The sequence below is a fragment of the Lepidochelys kempii genome, chromosome 1, assembly GCF_965140285.1.
Source record: "Lepidochelys kempii isolate rLepKem1 chromosome 1, rLepKem1.hap1, whole genome shotgun sequence".
In the NCBI taxonomy this organism is placed as follows: Eukaryota; Metazoa; Chordata; order Testudines; family Cheloniidae; genus Lepidochelys; species Lepidochelys kempii.
In genome coordinates this window covers 215,343,131-215,363,951 of record NC_136380.1, presented here as the reverse complement: position 1 = coordinate 215,363,951, position 20,821 = coordinate 215,343,131, and the positions used below count along the sequence as shown (strand labels likewise).

Here is a 20,821-nt window from a genome sequence, read left to right as displayed (position 1 = left end):
TGTGTAGGCCATCTGGCTTGCTGGGAAGTATAGGCAGAGAACTTTGCAGTCTGGAAAAACCCCTATCTGCAGGGAGAGAGATGGAATTCTCTGCCGAAGGGCTGTGTTTTCTTCAGATTTTGCAAAGAGAAATAAGTGGAGGGCAGATGAGTCAGAAGGGAGGTAGAGGAAGAAAGAGAGGGGGACAATTCCTCAGTCAAAGGGGAACATTTCTCTTTTGTAACATCCTGTCAGAGGAAGTTCTGGGCCACTCTGCTCTGATATCCGGGTTGCATCATTTGTATCTACCAATGCATTAAAAAAGGAGCCCTCTCTAAAACAGCAGATCTTGCTCCTTGCTCAAAAGCTGCAGAGCCTGAAACATGCTATAACTGTTTGATTTGAAATTTAAGCTTCCCTCTTCACCAGCTATGACAGAGGAAATAACATATGCGAATCTGGAATTTAATAAATCGTATGCACTGGAAAATGTCCCAAAGCCTGACGCTCCTGAGGAAAAAGGTACAATCTCTATGGGGCTTTTTAGTTATTGTGCTAAAAGTAGCTGGGCTGGGAAGTGCTCTCAACCTAATCTTAGGCAGAGTGGGCCAAATTTGATCCTCTAACTCTACTCTTGGTAGAGTCACACCAGTGGTGAATTTGTCCTGTTTTATTGTCATTATTAATTAACAGAAGTGTGGAAGCATGCACATTGGTGTTCAAAGCGTGAGGGAGATGCTGTCTCTACCCTGAAGATTTTCTTATGTAGGGAACCAATCCTGGAAACACTAACTGCTGAGAGTAATACTTTTTGCCATGAGTAGTCCTATTCACTTGGATAGATTACCCATAGGAATGAGCAGTATGCCAGGTAATAAGTGTTTGTGGGATCAGGCTCTAGAGAACAGTTTGACACGCTAGAGAAGATATTGTGTCATCAGTTCATAATCATTTCTGCAGAATCATCCATGGCACGATGCAGCCTAGATTAGGATTTTAAAATTCTCAAACTCTGGTCCATGGGGAGGAGAAGATCTTTGTTTGCTTTCATGGTTAACCTGCTCCAGGTTGCATCTTTCTCATGGGAGATTGTAACATTTGGTGACAAATTATAACTCGAGTTTCTGGAGCAGAGTGTTTGTGTTGTCTCCATGTGAGGGGGTGAACACAGCCAGAGAAGAGGGAAACACTTTAAACAGTCAACGCTGCATTTTCAAAAAGAGACCAAGGTGACATTAGAAAGCGGAAGAAAAAACCCTCAAAAGCCAAACCCCAGTTCGTGGAACCTTTTCACAAAACAATGAATGAGAGTTTATTTAATCAAAACACGTACAAATCAGGAAATTGGTTTGCTGTGGCCTCCTGACCAATTCAACCACAGAGCCCCCGTGCTGTTCTCTGCAGCAGAGTAATTGAAATAGAAAACTACTTCCCTTTTCTGGTTAACTGTCAAAGAGGACAAAGCGTTTTGCCTTCAGGCTCAAGCTGGGGGCTGTAGCTTGGTAGGGAAGGTGGAAGGTTTTTTCATCTTTACATTCAAATACATGTCAGATTATTTAGCAGTTTTGCCATTTTTCTGAAAGTAGCAATCACCAAACAGCATCAGTGTGTTCTCAGCCCTGATTCCTGGCTGAGGCAGAGGAGCACACAGCATGATTCAGGAGGGGAATGTGCAAAGTAGCTTTAAGCCACCTTTGTGTTATTCCTGATCCTGGGCCAGCTATGCTTCAGTCCAGTCCTCTGGTACCAATTAGAGCAGTCTGAAGGCTGCTCCAACTTGCTCCAGTTGCTAGTGATCATAAATGACCATTGGAGCAGCTAGGGATCACCTAAGTTCAGGAAAGCCCCAGCTGTGCCTTCTTTTCTGGAGCCACTATTTTATACCAGCCATAAGGAGGAGAGTTAGCATCAGAGCAAATACACAGGTATGATCCTCCTGGGCCGGCTATGCCGCTGTGTCCCAGAGGTGCTGTGCATAGGGGTCATAGCACAGTTAAGGATCTGGGCCATTTAAGGATTGTAAAGTGCCCAGAACCTTGGCTGGAAAAACAAAGAGAAACAAAGAAATCCTGTTTCTGATACTGACCAATGTCGAAGGCTTTAGAGGAAGATTTCAAAGTCAGGCCCCAGGAGGATGTTGTAAGCAGACACACAGATCTTTCAGTGCTCTCTGGACATACACTGATTGCAGCCAGCTTCTTTGAAGCATCTTTTGAGGAGGGCATTGCCACTCTTTGGGTCTATTCTGTTCCCTCATTCCCAACCCAGCCTCCTCTGACATTTAAAGTGAACTTCCTTTTCTTTGGAGTGCCCAGGAAAGGCAGTGTCCACTGACACTTACTATAACCACTTCCAGGAACTTGACTGTGTTCTGTCTTTCTAGCAATCTAATTGAATTGAATTCAGTGGGGTTAGTCCTCATTTGCACCAGTCCCTGTGGGAGGAGAAGTGGAGCCATATTTATTTTCAATAAAAGCAAAGTTTATTTTGCCTCCAGTAGAGAGTAAAGAGAAAAACCACAAAGTAAATAGAAGGGGCCAGATCCTCAGTTGTGCCAAAGCTCTATTCAGTGCAGCTGAGAAAGGAGGGGATAAAGGAGAGCTGAAGCCACATGTGCTGATTCTGAGGTCAATGGGGCTGGCCTATTCCTTAGTGTAATTTATAGCAGCCTCGGACATTCTCTAAATTATGCCTGTCTGCAACAGTCCCCAAGGGGCTGCCTCATAGTGGTGATCACTGAAATTCAGGGGCACTCTGGCAAAGGGGGCTAGACTTTGGGTTGAGGTTGGCCACTGAGGCAGGTGCGAGTCCCCAAACCTGCTGTTAACCTCCCCGGAAGGGGGTAAGTCTGGAGTAGTGGGCACTGCTGGAGGGCAGTGTCCTGAAGTGGATAGATAAATAAAATAAATAAAATAAACACCACGCCCTTATGTTGGTGGTATAGTGATAACTCCCACTGTTGGTCCCACTCTGTTAATTGCATCACCTGTGCTCAGAAAGAGAATTGGCCTATATCTCTGAAAGGTCTCTCAATGCAGACTCTTTCTTCCCAAGTGGCTGTCACTAGCCATGTTGCTGATAGGAAGAGAGAGAAGCAAAGATGCTTGTGCTACAAGCAGAAGAGGTAAGTGCTAAAGAGGGAACTAACTTCTTCTCCTATGCATAGTTTACTTTTTATTCTCCAAAGTGACATTTTGGTGATAATGCAACTCCTCACTGAAGCTACTTTGTTAGATGTTCACATACCACAGGGATAGGTGAGGTATAAGAATCTGGACAGTGTCCTGCATAATATCTCATATTGTCTATATTTTCTCATCTGTAACTTGCTTAATTTTTTAAGCATCACTTCTTTAAGGAAACAACAATGTCTGCTGGAGTGAATTCCTCTTGGAGAAAATTACTGTTGGATGCTTTCTCAGAGAAGGTTAACTCTCTTCTTACTTGGACAGAGGAAATATGGATGTGAGTGGCAGTGTAAATGTGAGTCAAGAGCTACAAGAGGGGCAGAGTTCTCAGCTCACAAAGGATGACTGTCATGGGGCCCCTGATTTGGGTGGAACCTCAGCATAGGTCATGCCCCCTTTTTTTGATTAACTGTCAGGGAGCACAAAACAAACCACAGACACTGGCTGTGTAGGTCATCTGGCTTGCTGGGAAGTGTAGGCAGAGAACTGTGCAGCCTGGAAAAAAACCCTATCTGCAGGGAGAGAGACGGAATTCTCTGCCGAATTTAAACACAAATTTAAAGGTTGGGACACTCGGAATTTTGGTTAATAACTAAAATAATTTCAGAGAGTGTTTTCTTCTTTGATCAGTCCAAATGAATTACCTGTACTTGCAAACACTTAAGCACATCAGTAATTCACCTGGGCTATTCATTTGAGTAAAGATAATATTGTGCAAAGCATTTGTAGAATTGGGCTCTATTGGAACACAGGTTAACATTTGGATAATTTAAATTTAATTTTCCTTCTCTATGTTTCTAACAACTGAGATGATGAAAATGTTAATGTCTATAATATTTTTCAGTTAATTGGAGGGAGAAACAAAACAAACCCCATATTATGGCCTGATTCTCAGTCACCCTAAGGCTGGTTTACACCAATCTGAAAGTGCAAAGACATCTTAAAGTAGGTGTAAATTTCATCCACACTCACTTAAAGATCCTTTACACTGCCAGAGTGGTGTAAGGTGGTCCTACTGTAAATGAGAATCAGTCCTATTTCTGTTAGCAATTCATATTGTGACATCATTTACAATCTGCTCCTGATCCACATGTTGTAGCCCTTGTTTCATTTCACAATGGTGTACGTCCCACATCTGCATCCCCACATCTAATTTAAACTCTCTGGAATCTCTCAGTATCACTGAGTACTTGACCACCTCCCCAAAGGAGTCTGTTTCTGTGTCTCAGTTGCTTTGGCTGTTACAAAACTTGCCCTAATGCTGTATGGTCAGGAGCAGTGGGAATCCCTGTGGCCCACAGAAATACAGTGGATCTCTCTGGTGCACCAGATAACACACCTGGTGCTCTGTCTGCTAGGAGGGTGCAGCATGCACTGTCTTCCAAGGCTAGCCAGTTCCTTCCCTCCTTCCTGTCCCCTTTCAGAGCCTTACACTACAGGGTGTGCTAGAAAGGAGCAGTCACTGCACTGAGAAGAGTGCAGGGTCTACAATTTTTGCTGGCCCTTATGGAGGAGGCACAAAAGCCAGCACACATGTTGCATCCTCCTTTTACCTTCTTGTGCAGCCTCAAAACCTGTCCCTTTGCCTGAACTTTTCCTTGTGTCAAAGACTATCCCCTTAGGCCTAGACAAGCAAGATTCCAGGAATGTTAATAAAGCTGAAGTCTCACATATCAGAGCACAAGCAGTGGTTCCCAGGCATTGGCCCCGATCCCTGGAGCACTCCTTGCTCTTTCTGACCTGAGCTGGTAGAAACCAGGTGCCAGATGATGTACATTGGACTATAAATCAATTATCAATACACTGATTTATACCAGCCAAGGATCTGGGCCCAAGTACCTGGACTTGGGCTTCTGCATGGTCACATTGAACTCTAACTCCTGGGGACAGAACCTAGTCTCTGGAGCACTCTCAGCACCCTGTGGCAAGCGACAAGGACTGAGAATTGATCCCAAGCCTGCTGCTGGACTGTGCAGAGTACTAACCCCTACGACATGCATCTGGTCATAACAGAACATGACCATAATGCTGTGAAAATCCTGTATTCATCCCCACATATGAATCCTGACCCTGCAGTTCTGCAGAAACAAGTTGCCTCTTTAAAAACCAAAGCACAGAATTTACACAGACAGATGTTGCAAAGAGAAATAAGTGGTGGGTAGATGGGTGAGAAGGGAGGCAGAGGAAGAAAGAGAGGGGGACTGTTCCTCAGTCAAAAGGGAACATTTCTCTTTTGTAACATCCTGTCATAGGAAGTTCTGGGCCACTCTGCTCTGACATCCAGGTTGCATCATTTGTATCTACCAATGCATTAAAAAGGAGCCCTCTCTAAAATGACAGATATTGTTCCTCACTCATCTGCTGCAGAACCTTGAATGTGCCTTAACTTTTTGACTTGAAATATAAGCTTCCCTCTTCACCAGCTATGACAGAGGAAATAACATATGCGGATCTGGAATTTAATAAACCTTATGCACTGGAAAATATCCCAAAACCTGCCGCTCCTGAGGAAAAAGGTACAATCTCTAAGGAGCTTTTTTGGTTATTGTGCTTAAATTAGCTGGACTGGGAAGTACTGTCAACCTAATCTTAGGCAGAATGGGCCAAATTCACTCCTCTAAATCCATGACTGTCAGTAGAGTTACACCAGTGGTGAATTTCTCCTTTTGTTTTATTGTCATTATTAATTAACAGAAGCACAGAAGCATGCACTGTGCAGTTCAAAGCATGGAGGGAGATGTTGTCCCTCCCCTGCATATTTGTATAATGTAAGGATCCCTGCAAACACTAACTGCTGAGAGCACTTTCTACCATGAGTAATCCTATTGACTTGAATGGGACTACCCATGGGAGTGACCAGTGTGCAAGGTAGTGTTTGTGGGATCAGGTTCTAGAGTAGAGTTTGAGAGTCTAGAGGACATATTGTGCCATCCATGGGGATTTTGGCAGAATCAACAATGGCAGGATATTGCCCTAGATTAGGATTTTATAGTTGTCAAACTCTGGTCTATGGGGGAAATAGGATCTTAGTTCTCTTTCATTTTTGACCTGCTTCCTTCTCACGGGAGGTTGTAACATTTGGTGACAAATGATAACTCACTTTCACAGTATAGAGCGTTTGTGATGTCTCCATGCGAGAGGGTGAACAGAGCCAGAGAAGAGGGAAATACTTTAAATAGTCAAAGGTCCTTTTAAAAAAGAGACCATGGGAATATTTGTAAATGCAAGAATTAAAAAAAAAGGCTCAAAACACAAACTCTGTTTCACAGAGCCTTTTTCTGAAACAATGAACGAGAGATTAGTTAAATACAAAACTCTCCAGACAGAACTTTTGTTTGCTCTGGCTCCCTGACCAGTTTGGACCTCAGAGCCCCAGGCTGATCTCTGCAGAAGGGCTTGCATTCAGCTAGGGAAACCTCAGATCCCGAGTGAATCAAACTGAAACCACTTCCTTTTTTCCTTATCTGTCAGAGACCACATGTGATGCTGTCAGGCTCCAGCTTGGGGCTGTACCTCGGTAGGGAAGGTGGTAGGTTATTTTGCCTTTACATTCAGATAAATGCCAGATTATTTAGCAGTTTTGTCATTTTTAGGAAAGTAGCAATCACCAGACGGCATCAGTGTGTTACAGGCCCCGATTCCTGGTTCAGGCAGAGGAGCACACAGCATGATTCAGTAGGGGAATGTGCAAGAATGTCTGGAAACCATCTTTGTTCTATCCCCAATCCTGGGCCAATTGTGCTCTAAGCCAGTCCTCTGGAATCAGTTAGAGCACTCTGAAGGCTGTTCCAACTTTGCTGCAGGTGCTCGTGACCATAAATGGTCATTGGAGGAGGAGCAGTTGGGGATCACCGGTTCAGGGAAACCCCAGTGGTGTCTTCTTTTCTGGAGCCACCGGTTTACACCAGCCATAGGGAAGGAAGTTAGCATCAGAGCTATTACACTGGTGTTACCCTCCTGTGCCAGCTATGCCACAGTGTCCCAGAGGTGCTGTGCATAGGGGTCACAGCAGAGTTAAGGATCTGGGCCATTTAAGTATTCAAAAGTGCCCAGAACCTGGGCTGACAGGCAAAGAAAGAAATCCTGTTTCTGACACTGACCAGTGTCAAAGATTTCAGAAGAAGACATAATAGTCTGCCCCCAGGAACGTGTTGTAAGAAGGCACACAGGTTTCTCAGTGCTCTCTGGACACACATTGATTGTAGCCAGATTCTTTGCAGCATCTTTTGAGGAGGGCAGTGCAACAGTTCAGAGATGGACCTGTTGCAAGTTGTGCAGCCAGCTCATCTGGTGAGGAGGGAGTGGTCGGGGGGGATGAGGGGGAGGCTCACAGGACAGGGGCCTGATGGAGAGGTCCAGAGAGCTGGGGGGAAGGGCAGGCAGGGAGAACCCTCCTGAATAACCCACTCGAGGAAGGCCTGAGAGACAGGCAGAAAGGCTGCCTTCACCTCCTGGTGTATACAAAAGGAAGTATTTCTTCACGCAATGCAGAGTTAACCTGTGGAACTCTTTGCCAGGGGATTTTGTGAAGGCCAAGACTATAACAGGGTTAAAAAAAGAACTAGATAAATTCATGGAGCACAGGTCCATCAAAGGCTATTATCCAGGATGGTCAGGGATAGTGTCCCTAGCCTCTGTTTGCCAGACGCTGGGACTGGGCAGCCGGGGATGGATCACTTGATGATTACCTGTTCCGTTCATTCCCTCTGGGGCTGCTGGCATTGCCACTGTTGGAAGACAGGATACTGGGCTAGATGGACCTTTGGACTGACCTCGTATGGCTGCTCTTATACACCGTCGAACTTGAGGGATGGAGAGCCCCATGTGCTGGCCAAGCGACAGGGGTCCAATTGTTTTACTCCAGGAGGTCTCCCCGATTCTGGTGATACCTGTCAGGACCAACTTCTGGCTCACCAAGGGGGACTCCGCCACCTGTACACTGAGCTGGGGGTTGTGTAGCAGAGGTTCTGCAAAGAGGTCCTCCTTCCTGGCGGCCACCATGGACCTGGTCATCAAGTCCAGCTTCCAGGTCCTGAGGATGTCCCAGTAGAAGACCGGCAACTCAGACAGGTCTTGCAGAAGACCCCTCAGATGGAGGTAGAAGAGCTGAAGGTTGTATCAGAGCCCTCAGAGATGGTGGAGGAAGGCGTGCACCAGAAAACTCTACACTGGAGTACCTGCACCATAAAGGAGTCTCTGCAGGGCCTAAAGGTGGTAGACATGGACCTTACTGCGAAGGCAGGGCAGGTCCTGTCCACCCTCTCCCAGGAGGAGACTCAGGACCCCCACAGAGACCCAGTGCAGCTTCAGCCAAAAGAACTCCAAAATTTTCTTCTGGAGTCAGGCCAGGATACCTGGGGGCTGGCTTAGGGTGTTGATCCGGTGCCAGAGCATCCCCATCCTCTGTAAAGTAAGGGAAAGAACCCTAGTTAGTCAGCTTCACACCTGGGAGTGATTAACTAATTGTCTCCTGCCCAGAAGAGGCAGAGCTAGCTAGGCTTTAAAAGTAGACTGAGGGAGCTCAGCTGGGGGAAGAAACTGCAGAGGAGGCAGGTCTCTCTGGCAGAAAGAAGTCATGGGATAAGTTTTAACAGATAGGGTACAATGGCGGAAGAACAATACAGGATCAGGTTAGGCTTCTGCAGGGGAAGCCCTGTGTAAAGGCCAACAAGGGTCTGTGCTGACCATCTGTAGCCCTTGCAGTGGAAGAGAGTCTGTTGGAAACTTGTGTAGCTGCAGCCCTTTCCAAGCAGACCTTTCACCATTTCTGAGTCTGCCCTATCAGAAGCTGGCTCAGTGTCTTTGTGGGTATGTGGGAACCAAGGAGGAAGGAAGGAAGGAAGGAAGGAAGGAAGGAAGGAAGGAAGGAAGGAAGGAAGGAAGGAAGGAAGAAGAACAAAGCAGCAAAATAAGGCATTTCCAGAATGCAGAGCTTTTAGTCACTGAATTCATTATTAGTTTTCATAGATTCCAAGACAGATAGGACCATTATGAGCATCTAGTCTGACCTCTTGCATCTAGTCTGACCTCTTACATAGCACAGGCCATAGAACTTTCCAAAAATAATTCCTAGAACAAATCTTTTAGGTCATGTCTACGCTATGACTTATGTCGTTCAGGGGTGTGAAAAAACCACTCCCTGAACAACATAAGTTTTGCCAGCATAAGTGGTAGTGTGCACAGTGCTATGTCAGCGGGAGAGATTCTCCCGCGGACATAGTTACCACCACTGATGGAGGTGTTTTTATTAAGTTGACAGGAGAGCACTCTCCCCTTGGCATAGAGCAGTTACACGATCAATCTTGCAACGGCGCAGCTGCATCGGCACAGACGTAAGCTCGCTAGTGTAGACACGGCTTTGGAAAAACATCCAATCTTCACTTAAAAATTGTCAGTGATGGAGTATCCACCACACCCCTGGGTAAATTGTTCCAACAGTTAATTACTCTCACCATTAAAAATTTACACTTTATTCCCAGTCTGAATTTGTCTAGCTTCAACTTTCAGGCTTTGGATCGTGTTATACCTCTCTCTGAAAGATTAAAGAGTCCATTATTAAATACTTGTTCCCCATGGAGGTACTTATAGATTATAATCAAGTCACCCCTTAGTTAAAATAAAGAGATTTTGCTCCTTGATTCTATAACTATAAGACATGTTTTCTAATCCTTTAATTATTCTCATGGCTCTTCTCTGAACCCTCTCCAATTTATCAACATTCTTCTTGAACTGTGAGCACCAGAACTGGACATAGTATTCCATCAGCAGTCACACCAGTTTCTGTTTAACATTCTCCAGAGATACAAGTGGAATGGGAAAGAGTGTACTCACCATATGATGAGACGGCATCATCTGCTTTCCCCCCAAATACAGCACAGAAATATATATTAGCATGTCTGCCTTTTTTGCATTATTATTGGTAATTCTATCATATCCATCTATCAATGGACCAATACCATTGTCAGGATTCTTTTTGTTCCTAATATATTTTAAAAACTCCTTCTTATTGTTCTTATTTCTGCTGCCCTAGATAGCTCCCTGTGTCCTTTGACTTCCCTTATCAATTTTCTACAATTCCTAATTTCTGATTTATATTAATTCCCCTTTATTCCATTTGCTATGTATTTAATTATTATTATTTTTTACAGCTGCCTTTAATTCTACTCTAAACTAGTTTTTTTTTTTAAACTTAGCACAGCCTTCTTCCTCAATTGTGGGCTTATGGCATTGGGGACATCTAGTAAGGTGTTGTTTAAAGATTCCCAATTATCGTTCAATTTTTTTCTGATTAAATTCTTCCTCCCAGCTGGTTTGGATGTGGTTTATAATTGTTTTCAGCATTGTGAAATTGGCCCCACTAAAGCACCAATTATATATATTACTGGTCTGGACTTTTTTCTGCTGTTTCTGCAGGGCGCCCCACTTCATCCCCCACATGGCGTCTGGCTGCCCTGACTTTCCTCACATTGTGCTTGGCATTGCTGGTAGGGCTATTAGCCCTGGGGATTGTGTGTAAGTATCAATACTTTTTTATTTGGTGAATTTGATACAGGTATCTATCCATCCCCTGTAGTCTGAAGTTGTTGATTTAACCATCACACAGGTACAGCATGAGCAGTGGTAATGCAAGCTTCCCAGATACACTATCACCCCTTAAGGACAGGTTTCAGAGTAGCAGCCGTGTTTCAGCTGTAGCTCATGAAAGCTCATGCTCAAATAAATTGGTTAGTCTCTAAGGTGCCACTAGTCCTCCTGTTCTTATCACCCATTAATGTACTTTACCTTGGTTGAGCTCCAGAGTAGTGTTATTGCTGCAAGTGACAATTTCTGGAGCCCACTCACTCCTTAACCTCTCTACTTAAATTGCCAAAGGGAAGCCTTTTGGTGACACCAAGTTATGATGCTCTTTTTTGTGATATGGAAACCAGTCCCATGAGGAACTGGGTGACATCCACTAATTCATTTCACACTGAACACTTATAAGGTGGGGATGTTTTTCAGTTACTATTGACCTGCGCTGGATATCAATTGGTGACAAAAAGGTGAAAGGCTTTGTATCTCATTAAAAAGCCAGCTCATTTTATTTAAAATTTATTTTAAAATAGAAAAATTACACTAAACCTGTAATGCCAATACTAAAGGTTACTACCCAAAACAAGGCACAAAATTTAAACCAGACGAATAGAATAACCAAAAATTTAAAAAAAAACAGATGACTGGCACCAGACTCCTTGTTGTTTTTGTGGATACAGACTAACACGGCTACCCCCGGATACAAAAATTAAAAGAGGACAATGACAGGAATAATTTTTATTAATAAATTATAAGAATACAAAATGCTTTTTGTGAATTTCAGTTTTTCAGGTTTCCAGTGACTTCCAGAAACAGATTGGAAACCTCAAGCAAAACCAGGAAACTCTGCAAACAAGTTCCTCAAAAAGGCTGCAAGACATGAAAGACAATTTGTGTCTGAAAGGGGAAGAAAAAAATAAGAATAATGGTAAATAGGATTGTTATGCAAATGGACTCCTGTCCTTTATTCCAGAATAGATACAGGTTGGGCAATGGTTGTACAATTTCATCTATTCTCTTCCAATTACACCCCATTAAATGACCTCTATACTTGCACTGAAAAGGACGATCACTAATTGTATGCAATTAGCAGAGAGGTGAGGTACAAGGGAATTCCTCCTTCATGAGCCATTCAGCCCTTGTTTTCTCTGTTCAAATGGCTAAGAAAGCAAATAATTAATGCCAGTTATTATTGTGCTTTTGTGATGCTGACACCTTCCTCCTAGTAACTGAACTGGTACTATCTGACTGATTTCACATGGGCCATAAAACAGTATCAGATAGTAACTGTCCACTAGTGATGTTGCTTAGTGGTCTGTATAACAGCTTGGAAGATTAAGGATCAACTTTCATTCAGTTCCTCTAAGACTGGGTCATGAAGTGTGAAAGAAGCAGCATGTTCAGAGTCTGGAGAAGCAGGAATGCTTTATATCACTCAGCAATAGAGCTGGGCAACTGTTTTTTTTTTTTTTTTTTGAATAGTAAATCATCAAAGGGGTGTCCAAAACTACTCGTCAACTTAGGTTGAAGTCAGACAAACTAAAAAATAACGAAAAAAATGAAAAAGTCAAATAAAAAAGTTTATTCTTATTTATTTATATCTGTCCAGAAAGTATAAGAGGACTGGACAAGTATTTCCCAAATTGTTTTGGCAAAAAAAAATAAAATAAAAAAATCAGGCTAGATAAACACAAGAATTTAGGTGCCATTCACAAAAGCAGAGTGATTCACAAAAGCAGAGCATGACTGGGAGAATGATTACAGTTTAGGTGCTAGGGCCCTCACCTGTGATGATGTCCCTGCTCCAAATATTTTTAAATTATTTATACAAAGTGGAATGGCTTCCACAAAATAGACTAAGAGAACCTCATCCAAGAATAGCCTCTAGCTCACTCTCCTGGGATAGAGGAGATAGAGGTTCATATCAATGCATCGGCGAAGGAAACCCAAATATCCCCTCCAAATGAATGCCCTACCTGCCGAGGTAAGGGTTCTAAGAGGGCCTCCTCCTCTGGCCATTTTCTCAATCTAGTCCTTTAAAAATGTCTGGAAACAAAACATTGTGGGATGAAGGAAACATTTTGTTCAACCCCAAACTGACTCTTTAGCAAATTTTTTCCATTGCGTTGATATTTTTCTAAACTAACAACATTCCATTTCTAAATGAATAGTTTCATTTTTAAATGTGGTTTCATTTAACATCAAGGAAATTTTTTTCAATTTTTCATTTCAGCGAGAAAATGAAAAAAACCCACCTCTGATTGGAAACTTACCATTTTTTTCAGATATTTTTGTTCAGTCCCTCATCTAAAAAAAAATGGTTTGGTTAGCTCTACTTTGCACTGCCCTCTTTGGCTAATTAAGGAGCAATATTGATTGGCTTCTAACGTGGATTCACTATGGAACCTCAAGGGTGGAGTACACGAGTTGCTTGCAAAACACTAGAAAAATAAGCAGAGCTGGAAAGATCATCAGAGTCTTTCATTGTGATGCCCAGTATCTCAGGGAGATGGGAAAAGTGATTTATTTCTGACCCTGGCTCTAGTGCCTAAGGTTACCAGTGGTCTGAGACTGGGGAAGAGGGATTGATAATCATTTTATAAATAGATCCTTAAGCACAATGGTTCACCAGTGGAAAACATGAACACATTTTGTTTTTGAAAAGGACAATGGAGTTTCATTTTCACCAGCACTAGTTTTGATCATATTGGAAGAGCAAGAAATTTTCACATGCCTCCAGTAATGTCCCCTCTCTCTGAAACTGGAACTTAACACAGAGCATGAATGGGCTTTTCTAATCTAGCATCATCTATGGAAGGAAGGTCTTCAGCAAAGCAGACGCTACTTTTATAAAGAGAAGGATCTCTGTGGAACAGCCCTTATGTGAACATTGAGTTAGTGTGGTTTTTCCAGAACTGTGCAGAAGGAATAATTGGGACAGTGCTTTCGGAAAGTCAGGTCTGTTTGTGGGTGTAGAGATTTTGGGAGGGCTATTCTGTAAGTCTGGTGTCCCCACTGGGGCAGAGTTCAGATGACAGTGTGTATTCTGCATTGTATGGTGGTTGCTCTAGTAGGATGTGTGTTCCTAGGTTGAGGCATAGAGCAGAGGTTCTCAAACTGTGGTCTGCGGACCATCAGTGGTCTGCGAGCTCCATTCAGGTGGTCCACAGATACTTTCCTCTAAGGTGCGCGCCTGGGCAGCCACACACAAGAGAACGAAGGGCCACTCACCTAATTAGTGGAGCCTCTGCAAATTTCAAGTGGTCTGTGAAAAAAACCACTGGAGTAGAGGATATGCCCTGTTAGATGCCCTGACCTTTAACCACCTTGCTTTTATGATTTTTGCCTTAGGTATGTTATGTATGAACTATCCTTTAAAGATAGTATAGGAGCAGATTCTCCTTTACACTGCTATGGGAGCCATTTACACTCCCTTTAAAGCACCATTACGTTGTCAGAGTGGTCTAAAGGGGCCTTACATAAAGGACATTCAGATTCATAATAATGTTATCAATTAAGATGGAAAAAGTCTTGATCCTGGTAGTTCATACCGTCTCCATCCCCATTCTCATTCTCTGGCCGCTGCAAGATTGTTCACTAAAAAAAAAAGTGGCCTCTTTGCTGAGTCACAGCAGATTTCAGGGCCTGGTAGGGTCAGTTTTCCATTGGAAGAGAAATTAATCATGAGGAGTCTGGGTATTCTTAGTGCAAGTGGTTTCTTTACACTAGATACACCTGGAACAGAGGTGGTCACAAACAGCATACAGGCAATCCTTGCTTTCAGGAATCTCAGCCCACACATTAATGTCTGGGTCCCAGCAGGCAACTCTGTCCCAGAAATAAACTGTAGTTACAAAGATTAAGGGAAAGAGCAAATTCTCTTGCTGCTTGTAACAGCTTTATAAAAAAGAACCTGAATCACAAACCTAACAACAAAAAGAAAAGAAGTACTTGTGGCACCTTAGAGACTAACCAATTTATTTGAGCATGAGCTTTCGTGAGCTACAGCTCACTTCATCGGATGCATACTGTGGAAAATACAGAAGATGTTTTTATACACACAAACCATGAAAAAATGGGTGTTTATCACTACAACAGGTTTTCTCTCCCCCCACCCTACTCTCCTGCTGGTAATAGCTTATCTAAAGTGATCACTCTCCTTACATTTTTTCATGGTTTGTGTGTATAAAAACATCTTCTGTATTTTCCACAGTATGCATCTGATGAAGTGAGCTGTAACTCACGAAAGCTTATGCTCTAATAAATTGGTTAGTCTCTAAGGTGCCACAAGTACTCCATTTCTTTTTGCAAATACAGACTAGCACAGCTGTTACTCTGAAACCTAACAACAATACAGCATCTCTTCAGAGACTGCACACTGCTCTCATGCTGAGGAGCAGAACTTGTAAGACTATGTGTAGAAGCTCGATCTGGTGATTCCTGATATAACAACGTTCTCTGCTGCTGGGTTCAACACAGTTTCTACCTCTTCAGCAATGCAAAATCCAGCCCTTCTCAATGGAGATCGTATCATACTTTAAAAGAACTGAGACTCAGCAGATCATTTCACACAGGCTAGTGATAATCCCGGGCTTGGCCCGTGGAGGATCAGTGCCATATACATGACAGCTCTGCAACTTCTATGTGCATCTTTCCAGTCAATGGCAGTAGCCCTTGTATTCTAAATTGAACTGCTTAGGATGAGAAACAAAGACAATTTCTCTCTCTTTTTTAGGACCAAATTGTACACTCTGCCCTGCAAACTGGCAATGGATGGGAGGTGACACCTGCTTCTACATTTCAAGAGAGAAAAGGTCCTGGAAGCAGAGTCAAAAATTCTGTTCCTTACAGAATTCAACCCTTCTCATGCTACAAGACATGGAGAAGCTGGTAGAGCTCCTACCCAAGCCTCTTTTATTTTATCTGGATGTAAATTTCTCATAAGCCACCCAAGACAGAAAATGCAGTTTGGTTACTACAGCTCTATTGCCTCCTATCTAGAGGGTGTGGTACATTGCAGTGAACAGTGCCTTTGTCAGACACTGGATAAATAGCTTGTGGAACTTACCACCATAGGATATTTTTAAAGCAAAGAGTAGATGTGAGTCTCTCAGATCCTGCTGTGGTTATGAACAATGGGTTTTCCACACAGAGCACTGCCTTCTGGGTGCTTTAAGGAGTAGGTTGATCAGTTCTATGTGGATAACACTTGTCCTGCTCTTCTGGCTGCTAGAGGGGTTCAAGGGCAGGATTTCCACACTTCCACATCAGATGGGCAGAGAGAGAGCAGGATTCACTTCTTCATTTACAATGTGGTAAAGTCGACATAAAATGTTAGCAATCTGATCTGGTAGATGTTTACACCCATGTAAATGACAACAGAAGGCACAGGACAATTGGGAATTAGGCCCCTATTGTCAGGCCAAGTCATGGGTGGCCTGTGGGCCTGGAGTGAGCTACTCAATACTGGGGCTGAAGGTCAGAGATCAATCCGGGGCCAGGCCAGCTCAAAAGCACACAGTCAGATACTGTTACCAGATTGAGTGTGTGAGGCAACAGTCTGGGTCAGGTTGGGCCACGGTCTTTCACTGAGGTCAGCAATCATCTTAAACCGAAGACAGTAAATCAGGGCCGGGAGCCAAGCATAGGTTGAGAGCTGGGAGCGTGGGATAAAGACAACATGCACTGAGGAGCAGCAAGGCAGAATCAACAGCAGAAGTCCACCAAAGCTCTGTTATTGCTCAGACAACTTCCAGAAACAACTGTACTTCTAGCTGCCGTATGCAATGCAAGGGATGATTCGAATTTGCTGTCTAAAGCCCTATGCGGGTTTTGTCCAAGCTCCCTGGTAGCTAACTTCTTCTGCCATGGACTGTCACAAAGCAACTGAGGCCAGCTGAGTAGGTAGAATTAACCACTGCTAAGTTCAAATGCCTGGGGATGGAGAGACAGGGCATTCTAGTGAAGGAACCTGGAGTCTGGAATTCACTTCCTGTGCTGCTACAAAAAAAACATAATTTGTGGATCTTTAGGGCATGGAGCTGATCCCATGCCTTTCTTCAGGCTGTTGCTTATTGGAATTGGAGTTCAGTTGTTTGGTCTAAAGTTTATAACTGGATTGGGCATAGAGTTCTATTGTTTTTGACTTTTTGTTTAAAAGTCATATGTTCTACTAACTGGAGCACATGAATTCAGAGACTTTATATGGAAGCATTTTCTAAATTACAAAATAAAGAAATCCACCTTGCATTGGTGCGTGGACAAGGTAGCAGCTTTTCTAACTCTAATTTCTGTCGTTTTATGAAACTAGAAATAATATTTATCATAAATATTTCTTGTCAGTTTTCCCAACTATTATATGTTGTATCATATGTCAGCATCTGTCAGATTTCTAAAAGATTAAGACATGAGTTCATAGAAATTGTCCATCTTTGCATTTAGTTCAAATATTCTTTTATTCCGAGATTACCAAAGCATTTAGGCCCACATATTTAAAGGTATTTAGCTGCTTACGTGCTCAACTTTGCAATGCTGAACTGATTAGGAAACGATATCTCATTTTCAAACACATTTAGGCTCCGAAGTGCCCAAGTCACTTTTGAAAATGAGGATTAGGCTCCTAAATTAGTTAGGTGTTGCAAAGCTGAGCATAGTTATGCCTAAATACCTTTAAAAATGTGGCCGTTAGGGCAGATTTGTAAAGGTGTTTATGCACCTAAAGATGTAGATAGACACCTAATGAGATTTTCTGAAGCACCCAGGCATCTATCTCCCATTGATTTTAATGGGTGTTAGGCACTTTAGAAAAATCCCACTCGGTGCTTATCTGCATAAATACCTTTTAAAAATCTGACTCACTTCAATGGTGACTTTTATATCTGTCCTGCAACATTTCAATAATCTGAGACACTTGAACAGTCCTGTAATACAAATCCGGGATATATCATCACATCAGGAAGGGTGGACGCCATAGCTTTGGCTGGGAGTTCTCTCCCATCACTAATGTACATTAGTGGGGTTTTTTTAAAGGTAAGAATATGAGTTCTTTATTTAAGTAATGTTGTTGTGATTTCCTCACAGAATCATGTACCTCCAAGACAGATTAGAGACTATTACTGGTTTGGATTATCATGTAAATCTGAAGGGAACGGCTGGCATTGGGAGGACGGCTCAGCTTTTTCAGCACAGAGAACTGATTGGTAATGAATATTTAGGGCCTGATTGTGGCCCATTCCAGGACCCCTGCAGGAGAGAAGCATAAGGCGCCCCCTTACTCTCCTGTGCTGCCTACCTGTGTTCTGACAGAGACGCACAGGGACAATAACAGCCTTTGTGAGCTGCTAATCTCCGTTCTGCACAGGGCAGGGCGGGAGTGGGCAAACAAGGCTGGAGACTTGGCACTGGCCATGCGGAGCACTGGCTGGCACAGCTGAGCTGGCAGGAAGGGGCAGAAATCCAAACCAGTTGTAGGGCAGCTGTGCATTATTTACCCCCTAAGGAAACTGGCGAAGACACGAGGGTCCTGAACACACGCATAGAATGCACATGTCAGGACACAGTAAAACGATGCCTCATTTTCTAGGATGACAGTCTGTGTGCTACACCCTTAACCACTAGAGTCATTTTTTAAAGAGACCATTGTTTGCTCTGGGTTTCCAACCTTTTGCGTAAGGAGGTTTTTGCAGACAGAGACCTCCCCAGTGCCCAGCTACAGGCCACCGTCCTTTTCCAGGAGCAGCAGCAGCAGCACACAGTGAATACTAGCTTCTGTAGCAGCTCGCTCACGGTGCCTTCACCCTATTCTTAAAGGGGCAGTTCCCATTCCTCTTATGATACGATTTATGTCACCATTAACACAGATCTATACAATAATGAACAAATATTCAAAATTACTAAACACAAACAATGTTAATCTATTTCTAAAACATCTATTTCAGGGACCGCGGATGTGGATACGATCAATGTGCACGCCTATATGACAGGAAAATGTATAAAGATGACTGCTCACAGGAGCACTTATGGATCTGTGAGAAAGCAGCTGTCCAGCTGAGGTAAAGAAACATCACCAGAAGGAACACTGGCTCCATCAGTATGATGGGACATATACTCAGTGCATTTTGTTTTCTTGTGAGGTTTTTATACTTTTTTTCAGAATTTTCAGAGTGGGGATTAAAATCGGCGTTCTATTATATGCTACACCAGAACTTCTTGTTTCTTTCCCTCCACACTAGGGTTCAGTTATGAAAATCAAGACAATAACTGGAAAGAGTCTTAGGAAGTCACTTGCAAAAATAAGCTACTGTCAGCATCAAAATACCACTGCCATGCACCAGAGAGAACACAAAATCCATCAGTGCAGTTCTGACATGTGTAACAGACGCCAGATTGAAACTGGGAACTTCAGGCATAGCATGGAACCGGAGAAACTGGAAATAAACCCTGAGTTCCAACTTGAAATAATTTTTTTCTAAGTTTCATCACACTTCAGTTATTTCCCTCAGACAACCATAAACTAAAGGCTTGCCTACACTACAAAATTAAGTCAACTTAAGTGAAGTCAATGTACAGCCAACACAGTAATTAAAGTGGTGGGTTCACGTCCACACTATGTCCCATCTGTCGGTGGGACATGCCCCGACTAGGAGTGGTTCCACTGACTGAGGTAGGGGATTGTGGGACACTGACAGCTGCAGTTCAGCAGCCCTGGGGCTGACAGCCTCAACTGTCAGCCTCCCCTCCCCTCTCGCCCCCCGCTCCAGTGCTGACAGCCCAAGCTGTCAGCCAGGGGCCAGGCTCACAGCTGGAGCCCTCCCCCTGGCCCGGGTGCTGACAGCTCCAGCTAGTGCCTGGTGACAGCTCGGGCTGTCAGCACCAGGGTGGGGGGAGCTTCAGCTGTCAGCCCTACTCAGGGCTGACAGACAACAGGTGATGTAAATAACTCAGTGTCTACATGGACACTGCGCTGCTCTAACGACACCGACCTAAGGACAACACCTCTATTGAGGTGGAGTTATTGTTATAAAAAAGTGCTTATATGCTATTTTATATGAATGTTCAATAAGTTTGTTCTTATAACTTAGCATAAGTGATTAAAGTAGTTGAAGCCTAAGGCCGAGGTCAAGATGACCTGAGAGGAATGCTGAAGAAGCAGCTACAAAACCAGGAGAGACTGCCTGTTATCACCGAAGATAAAAAAGAATGCAAGGAGTAGGACTGACTGTCTCCTGGAGCAAATCCGGCACCCAGCAACGGACTGTCCACTCAGCAACAGAACTGTCCAATGGAAAAGAACAGAGACCCCTACTCAAATTGTGGGGCTGGACTTTGGACATGGGCGAGGACGGTGTTACCAACTGTAAAGGGTATAATTGCTTGCAATTTCTGAGGGGCAGGGTCCCTCTCCTGAGGCACCCAGCTCGAGCTGTATTTCTGTTAACTAATAAAAGACGCATATATAGATTAGACTCAGAAGTTAGAAGTTCGTGGGATCCTAGAGTCGAATCAAGCACCTAAATTGGTGAGAGCAAGGGCTAATTGTTTATTCCCCTAACAGTTTGGCCACCGCAGTAGGACTCTAGGCGACCATCATCGGGGCCTCTCGCCTCCATGATGATACTAAACTGGGAGGAGTGGTAGATACGCTGGAGGGGAGGGATAGGATACAGAAGGACCTAGACCAATTGGAAGATTGGGCCAAAAGGAATCTGATGAGGTTCAATAAGGATAAGTGCAGGGTCCTGCACTTAGGACGGAAGAACCCAATGCACAGCTACAGACTAGGGACCGAATGGCTAGGCAGCAGTTCTGCGGAAAAGGACCTAGGGGTGACAGTGGACGAGAAGCTGGATATGAGTCAGCAGTGTGCCCTTGTTGCCAAGAAGGCCAATGGCATTTTGGGATGTATAAGTAGGGGCATAGCGAGCAGATCGAGGGACGTGATCGTTCCCCTCTATTCGACATTGGTGAGGCCTCATCTGGAGTACTGTGTCCAGTTTTGGGCCCCACACTTCAAGAAGGATGTGGATAAATTGGAGAGAGTCCAGCGAAGGGCAACAAAAATGATTAGGGGACTGGAACACATG

The 20,821-nt window shown here is 43.6% G+C and overlaps 1 protein-coding gene across 8 annotated transcripts; it reads left to right on the top strand.

The window, feature by feature from the left end:
* The first annotated feature begins 294 nt into the window (after positions 1-294).
* Positions 295-20,196, top strand: LOC140898748 (C-type lectin domain family 12 member B). Of its 8 annotated transcripts, none has more exons than XM_073313111.1 (7): positions 295-501; positions 10,581-10,679; positions 11,524-11,667; positions 15,475-15,553; positions 17,820-17,938; positions 18,677-18,790; positions 19,820-20,196. In XM_073313111.1, exons 1-6 carry the CDS (start codon positions 411-413, stop codon positions 18,787-18,789), a joined length of 645 nt encoding a protein of 214 aa, XP_073169212.1. In that variant the 5' UTR covers positions 295-410; the 3' UTR covers position 18,790; positions 19,820-20,196. The 8 variants fall into 8 exon arrangements, with proteins under 8 accessions (XP_073169212.1, XP_073169202.1, XP_073169172.1 ...); XM_073313101.1 differs by having other exon boundaries at positions 18,971-20,196; XM_073313071.1 differs by having other exon boundaries at positions 15,475-15,629.
* The last annotated feature ends 625 nt before the right edge of the window (positions 20,197-20,821 follow it).

What these genes read in the sequence shown, in the direction of transcription:
- LOC140898748 (XM_073313122.1), top strand. Translation starts at nt 411, where the DNA reads ATGACAGAGGAAATAACATATGCGAATCTGGAATTTAATAAATCGTAT. An exon ending in ATTAGCCCTGGGGATTGTGT is followed by an intron (nt 10,680 to 11,523) that starts GTAAGTATCAAT and finishes TGTGAATTTCAG; the next exon opens with TTTTTCAGGTTTCCAGTGAC. An exon ending in TCAGCACAGAGAACTGATTG is followed by an intron (nt 17,939 to 18,676) that starts GTAATGAATATT and finishes CATCTATTTCAG; the next exon opens with GGACCGCGGATGTGGATACG.